This window comes from Hippocampus zosterae, chromosome 1 (assembly GCF_025434085.1).
Source record: "Hippocampus zosterae strain Florida chromosome 1, ASM2543408v3, whole genome shotgun sequence".
Taxonomy (NCBI): Eukaryota; Metazoa; Chordata; class Actinopteri; order Syngnathiformes; family Syngnathidae; genus Hippocampus; species Hippocampus zosterae.
Window position 1 is genome coordinate 25637666 of NC_067451.1, and position 6717 is coordinate 25644382.

Consider the following 6717-nt stretch of genomic DNA (forward strand, 5'->3'; position numbering starts at 1 on the left):
CAAGAACAATAATAAAATCATTTTCATGCAAATCATTGCAATAAATTAAACGATGTGCTTTTCCATGAACTGTCTTTGTTTACAGTCACATAAAACAGCACAATAGGCTCAGCTGGTAGAGGTTTCCTGGAAAATGAAGTGGAGTTCTTGTCGACTTAAATCAGTCAAGTCAGCCTTTTTAGGCAGACGCAAATGACAGCAAATGGCAGAGTTGTTCTTTTTTGGTAAACATCGATTAAAGCCAGTGGTGCTGTGCCTTTTCTGACAGCGAATTGCAGGCAGTTGATTCCTCCTTTGCTTCTGCTATTTGTCACTTTGAAAAAGTTGCTTGTTTGTGGGGCTAGCCGTGACTTTGCGCGAGGTCATGTGACTGCTTGCCGCCTTTTAAAATGGAGTCCGAATCGCGAGTGGGTACACTGGATTGAAGAAACTGAGTCAGGTGAAAGCACCTCAGGCAGGAGTCTCTAGGATCAATCAAAAACAGGAAGAAAATAGATCACGAGGGAATTTGTAGATAGACACCCCCCCCCCTAAAAAGTAGAATGCCGTTTCTTCTGAACAGATCTGCTCATGTGAAAATAAAAAGTATGTGAATTATAATGGACAAATTATCCGAGTGACAATTTATCCAAAAAGGTTATGTCATGAACGTGAGTGATGCAATGCGCTCTTCTCTGTTCAAAACAGTCCCCACCACCAAAACAAAAAACTAAAAAAAGCCAAACAAAAACAAAACAGTCAAATCACAAGCCCCCTTTGAACAAAGAATTTCCTTCTTCTTGGAGTGGCAAATAAGGAGTTTTAGCTGTCAAGCTGGAGGAAGACAAGAAGTAAATCAATGGGCTAACGTTCTCGCTTTTCACGTGTCCAAGCACTCGCATTTACACTTGCTGTTGCAAAAAGGGCAATCTTGAAGAAAACAAAGGATGTGCTCAGCAGGTCACGCGATCTGAAGGAGGGCGATGAGCAGATCGCTTTAACCTTGACTGATGTAACAAGGCGTGTGTACACACCTCTTCAATCACTGTCCAGGCCTACATGTTTTCAGAGGATATGTTCAAACAATACATCTTTATTCTTTTTAACCTCAAATGTTTGCCTGGCGAACCACTGACTTTATTCAATATTATTGCCCGAACTGTTTTATGATCGGATTATTTGACTTCCACGGTCCTCGTCCATGTTGTGTTTCGGTCTTTATGCACTAGAGCAAGACTAAAGGGTTGTAGTGACTATGTGGAGTGCAGTATGAGAGAAAATATATTTCAACCTCTTTCCTCTCCCAGAGATTCAATTTAAAGTCTCTGTGGCATCTGGAGTTTTCTTTCATTTCCTCGCCTTTGGCTCATCTTTCCTTAAGAGCACTAATGGCTTCCCTGGGTATTTGTTTGGCCTCAAGCATGCAAAGAAAAAGAAAAAAAATAATAATAATAAAAAGCAAGCCAGCCTGTTCAGCCTGGCGACAACCTCTGATGACCTCTCTGAATGCTGATGCAAGGGTAGCACCAGACGCACTCCACCTCCCCACGTTTAGTTTGGCGAGCCGGCAGAAGTGATCTAACGCTGGGCCGACATTAAACATGCAGTGGTGTCGAGTATGCCACACGCAATGCGGCGTTGGTGGCTCTGCACAAGGCCAGTCATTGTGGCGACATGAGGAGAACGGTCTAATTTTAGAAATGGGCCGCTGTGAGATGACGCAACTTTTTGAAGTCCTGACTCAAACGGGGAGCACCGCAATGGCAGAGTTGTGCCGAGTTGTGAGGTCGCTTTCGGATCTCAGCTCAATTCTTTTAAATCGTCCATTGGTGTGAAAGTAAGTATGATTGTGTTCAGCACGTGAAACTTGAACATAAAACTTGATCATTGGACAGCAACGCTATGTGCATCCCAGTAAGAACTCTGTAATTTAATTGGAATATGAGTGTACGCAGACTACTGGTAGACTTCACTCCTGCTTGCTGACTGTCTATTAAAATTCCACTGCAAAGGATGTTATGGGAGGTCTGTGTGTGTGTGTGTGTGTTGGTTGGCTGGTTGGTTGGTCTGTGTATAAACAAACAACAGCACCTCAGGGGGGTCTGGACAGAAAACACCTTGATTCAATATCTGTTGCCATGATAGATCATCACTCATGCATATATAGAGCACCGAATGGAATCTTCATGCATGTGCCCGAGGTGTGTGTCTTATGTGGAATTGAAGTCATCCTTTGCAGCCCCTCTATATGTTTTTGCCTCCGCATTCCCTCCTGTCACCTTCGAGGACATTTGCAAGTTGCGGCATACCTTCCTCAAGCTCCGGACCTTCATGATTGTAACGATGAAGGCAAGTTCGGCAAAAAGATGAGAAATCAGGGCGAAGTACAGCTGTTTTGCAATTGTAAGCCAAACCAGCCTGGATCAGAGCGGTATGTTGACTGAAGTGAGTGAATCCTTCAAATATCTTTTATTCCCATTTGTACAAATGCAGCGAGAACACCGCAGTCCAATTATGAAGACAAATATATCAAATGTGTCATTGCTTTCGAGCAGCGTTCTCGTGGCACGTCACCGATCAAAAATGCCAAAAATAGTCTACATACTGAAAGAAAATATACAATTGAATCCCAGTTTACTTGAACACAAAGCTAATATTGTGTTGGATGAACGGCACATCTTAACTGCAACGTTTGCCATATTGCGTGAGCATTTTATTGTTCCGCTTGTCACTTTTGGCAAAGATAGATGACGAAAGAGACATGGTTGTTATTCTTTCACTGCACACTGATGTGCAGAGTGATGGAATCCCCGCTTTACAGAAAGCAATAAATATTCAGCTGTGAAAGAAATAAACATATGGACAAAAGTGTTGGCACCCATTCATTGAAGAAAGCGTTCCCCAGACATCATGTTTCATTTTCTTCCACTTGTACTCTCTCACATTTTGTTCAGGGTTTTTCAGAATCGGCAATGTTTTCTTAGCAATCTTTGAACGCAGCCTTCTCATAAATTTGGGTTCCAATTCTTGGAATAATTGAAAGGCCGGTGCCAGAGGACCTCAGGGCCCATGAAAGTTGATAGGATAAAAGAAAATCAGATAGATGTGATGCCCCAAAACTGTTCAAACCATTTACAAACTAGTAAAAGACCCTTAAAAGCGATCCTGAAAGGCACAATGCAGTGATCTTAAAACCAGTGTAATGTGCTCCTGTCCTCTGGTCATTCATCTGGACATGAGAAGCTGAGTTCTGAAATGATTGCAGGTCACCGATATCTCAATTCCGTAGCTTCAGAAGGTGATTCACCACTGATGTTTTGTCAGCGGTGGGGCAGACACCCATCAGATGAAAGTAATTCACAACATTCAACATTTCTCAAATAAGCCAAACATTATTTTTAACAGTGATGTGGGACTTGAATTGGTCTAAATTGGTGTTTGGTAAATGTTTGATGGTGGAAGAAGGGATTTGGGGATTGTTTTTGTTTTCTGCGAGGAATTTTGAAATTCAGGCAACTGTTTGTGTCATCATTCGGTTTAGGGACCAACAGGTGGCACTGTAGGCCTCCCCCGGCAGCTGCACACCTGTTGGTCATATGTAATTAGGGCTTTAAAAGGACTCCCAGCCCGAAGACTCGGTGTCGGGTCATTGTTTGCTCTTGCTACTGTCATGTTTGTTTGTTTGTTTGTTTGTTTGTTTGTTTGCTTGCTGTTCCTTTGCTGCTGTCATGTTTGTTCTAGTAGTGTTTTGGTTATTGATAGTTTTTGTCATGGCTTTTGTTTGTTACTTCTGACTTTGTTTTGGATTTAGTTTTCTTTGTTTTAAATACAATTCGTCAAGTACACCCTGCTCCTCAACTCCTGCCTGCTTTTTGGGGTCCACCACGCAACGTGACAGTTTGAGTGCACTATGTAGATTTTGAGATGTTCACAGAATAGTTCAGAGTGAACTGTCACTTTTTTGCCCGCATCCTCCCTTCACTCTTCCAATTTCATTTTTTGATTTCAACCTTTATCAGTTTAGTGGTGTCCGATTTATTTTTATTTATTTTTTTGTCAAAAGTGGAGCCACTCAACCCAGTGTTGACTTGAGTTCGGTTTTAAAATTGTAAAAAAAATATAATAAAATGGAATCACAAGCTGAAAATAAAATATCAGCAGAGGAAAATTTGCAACCACTTCACAAGTCAGAGAGCATTTCCTCACATTTACCTCAGAGTCATGAGATCCAGGATGAGGGCACGTCCCGTTGTGAGTTGGCTGGGTGGTGCGCTGTTCAAAGTACAAGCAGCTGAGGAAGTTCAAAAATACTCACTGTGCAAATAAAAATCACCACCTATTGTAGGTGGTGTGTCTGACTCATAGAAATTCCGAAAAATCACTGATAACAGAACTGGTGTGTTGCGAGAGAGCGGAGTGACAGAGGAAGCAAAAGCATCGCATTCAAATCATTTGCAACAGTAAAAGGAAATCTAGCCTTGTTTACGTGAGTAAAATAAAGTCAACCTTATCGTCAACAACCAGGGGATTTATCATGAACGTAATGTTGAGAGGAGAAGCGCACATTCAGCATGCCAGATTTATGTTCCTACAAAATGTGCACTCATCAAAACCAGATGTGATGGGAACTCGCAGGAGGCGGGTCGACCACTCACTTGCGTTGAGGATGCTATTGTCCGGAGGCCTAATGGAACTTCTGACCGGTTGAAGGTGAACAGTACTCGTGGTCAATGACCGTTATTTGGAGAACGCATTGCAGGAGAGCAGAGTGAGTTCAATGTTCATGGCTAAAAGCCGAGATCCAAAGAGATTTGGGTGGAGGAGGTCTGGCTTGAAAAGATCCCGTCTATTGAGAAAAGTGGTGAAGTTGTCCACATAAGGGATGCCTCCGCTGCAACAGTATCCTTTAAGCCAGATATGCAGTTGTCTGACGCGGCTAAACTTGGCCTCACCAAACCAGGGTGGAACAAAGGGGCCTGAGACTATGACACGCTTCTTTGTGTCCTGGATGGTGCGTACGAGGGAGATGTAGTCATTCTTAAGTTTCTCCGACTGTTGCAGGTTGTGGTCCCACGTTCCAACGTGAGCAACCACGGCAATGACCGACGGCTGCTGAGCCAGCAGACGGGGGATGACGTCATTGACATCCTCAACGTGTGCACCTGGGTGACAAGAAATACTGCATCTGCTAATCTTCACGTGCCGGACCATCGAAGTCCCGACGATAAGAACGCATACCCCGTCCTGTGCGCCAAGGTCGTTCTATTTAAAAAAAAAAAGAGGACGAAATGATATGCCAACGGGTGATTAGACCAGTTGTATTTTGCACGTTTGTTGTCAATCATAGCTCGGATGTCAGTTACCTGCTGGAGAATATCCGAGAGTTCTTCTTGATAATGCTCCTGGTTTCCGAGAATGTGGTACCAAGGTGGGAAGGGGCTCTGTTGATGATCAACAAAGGTTTTCCAGCAGTATTCAAAGTCTACGGAGAATGGGGGGGAAAAAATCCTCAGCATTCGGTTCAGTTGTCGAGAATGTCTAATAATTCTCAATGACCTTTGTTCTTCATAACTCGGAGGGGCACTCCGGCGTCACTCAGCAATTGCAGGCCCTTGCGATTTTCCTTGACCTCCGTGCGGTAGAGGCGTGACACGAAGATCCTGAGCTTTATGTTTGCGTTGTTTTGGAGGAATTGGACTAACGCCTGGGAGCAGTTTGCGCAGGGGGACCAGGACAAGTAACACGCGACCCTGGTGTCGTGTCCTCGATGCGACGTTTTCAAGTAATCCAGAAAACGCATCTACGTGAGAGAGTGAGCAAACAAATGGATGATATTGAGCATTTGAAAGGGTTCCTCCGAAAAGGCGCTCCGGGATGCTTCTCCATACTCACCTCTGCGTGCGCTTCATCAGAAGTACTGCAGAAATATCCGGAGACAGAAGTAGCCCCAATTTCATCACTTTGTGCTATAAAGCACAGGTAGGTTCTCCCACGTGCTCCAAAAAGCGCATTTTCGTATTGGAAGACAAAGCAACTCCTGCTCAAAAGCTCACTGAGGCAAAGGGAAAAGGAGATGTCATTCATTCACTTGCCTCAATATTACAGTGCAATTGTTGGATGTAATGCAGCCTTTCTCAAATTTTTAAAGCAACACGCACACATTCCGACCTACCCTGGTTCCTCCATTCCGGCGAAGAATGTCAGCTTTCCAGTGCGTCAGAAGCCCGGCACCTATTGACCCTTGCTCTGTCAAGAGCGTTGCTTTATCATCTGCAATCTCACCCAGCCTGTTTGGCTTGCCCTGTTTACCCAATCAAGTGCAAACGAGTGTGAACCAGCTGATGGGGATTCTCACTTTCGTTTCTCTTTGCCCACGTGCGTCAATACGTGTGCCGGTATTTCCTCTTTAATGAATGGGAGAGACTACACGCTGGAGAGACTATGTCACCCAGCTTGCCTGGGAACGACTCGGGATCCCCGGGGAGAGCAGGAAGAAGTAGCTAGGGAGAGGGAAGTCTGGGCTTCCCTGCTAAAGCTGTTGCCCCCGCGACCCGGCCCCGGATAAGCGGTAGATAATGGATGGATGGATGGATGGATGAATGGGCCCATCTTGGAGCGACAGGGGACAGTGACAACCCAAACCTTGTTACGACAAAATGAGCTTTTATTGTCCTGGTCACATTAGCTACGTGCTTGGCAGAGTTTATGGCTGTTGTGACACTTATTTATTGAACAATA

General features: G+C 44.3%; 1 protein-coding gene across 2 annotated transcripts; it reads right to left on the minus strand.

Moving 5' to 3' along the window:
- Positions 1–2812: 2812 nt before the first annotated feature.
- LOC127607389 (DNA dC->dU-editing enzyme APOBEC-3G-like) lies at positions 2813–6401 on the minus strand. 2 transcript variants are annotated; one of them, XM_052075651.1, is made up of 5 exons: positions 6152–6400; positions 5872–6031; positions 5536–5779; positions 5343–5461; positions 2813–5241 (listed from the first exon to the last, which is right to left on the minus strand). In XM_052075651.1, exons 1-5 carry the CDS (start codon positions 6163–6165, stop codon positions 4717–4719), a joined length of 1062 nt encoding a protein of 353 aa, XP_051931611.1. In that variant the 5' UTR covers positions 6166–6400; the 3' UTR covers positions 2813–4716. The 2 variants fall into 2 exon arrangements, with proteins under 2 accessions (XP_051931611.1, XP_051931601.1); XM_052075641.1 differs by having other exon boundaries at positions 5872–6401.
- Between the last annotated feature and the right edge of the window lie 316 nt (positions 6402–6717).

Coding starts and splice junctions, on each gene's coding strand:
- LOC127607389 (XM_052075641.1), bottom strand. CDS start 6,063: ATGAATGACATCTCCTTTTCCCTTTGCCTCAGTGAGCTTTTGAGCAGG. Junction 5,462..5,535: donor CCGAGTTATGAAGAACAAAG/GTCATTGAGAAT, acceptor CATTCTCCGTAG/ACTTTGAATACTGCTGGAAA. Junction 5,242..5,342: donor TCTCGGATATTCTCCAGCAG/GTAACTGACATC, acceptor TTTTTTAAATAG/AACGACCTTGGCGCACAGGA.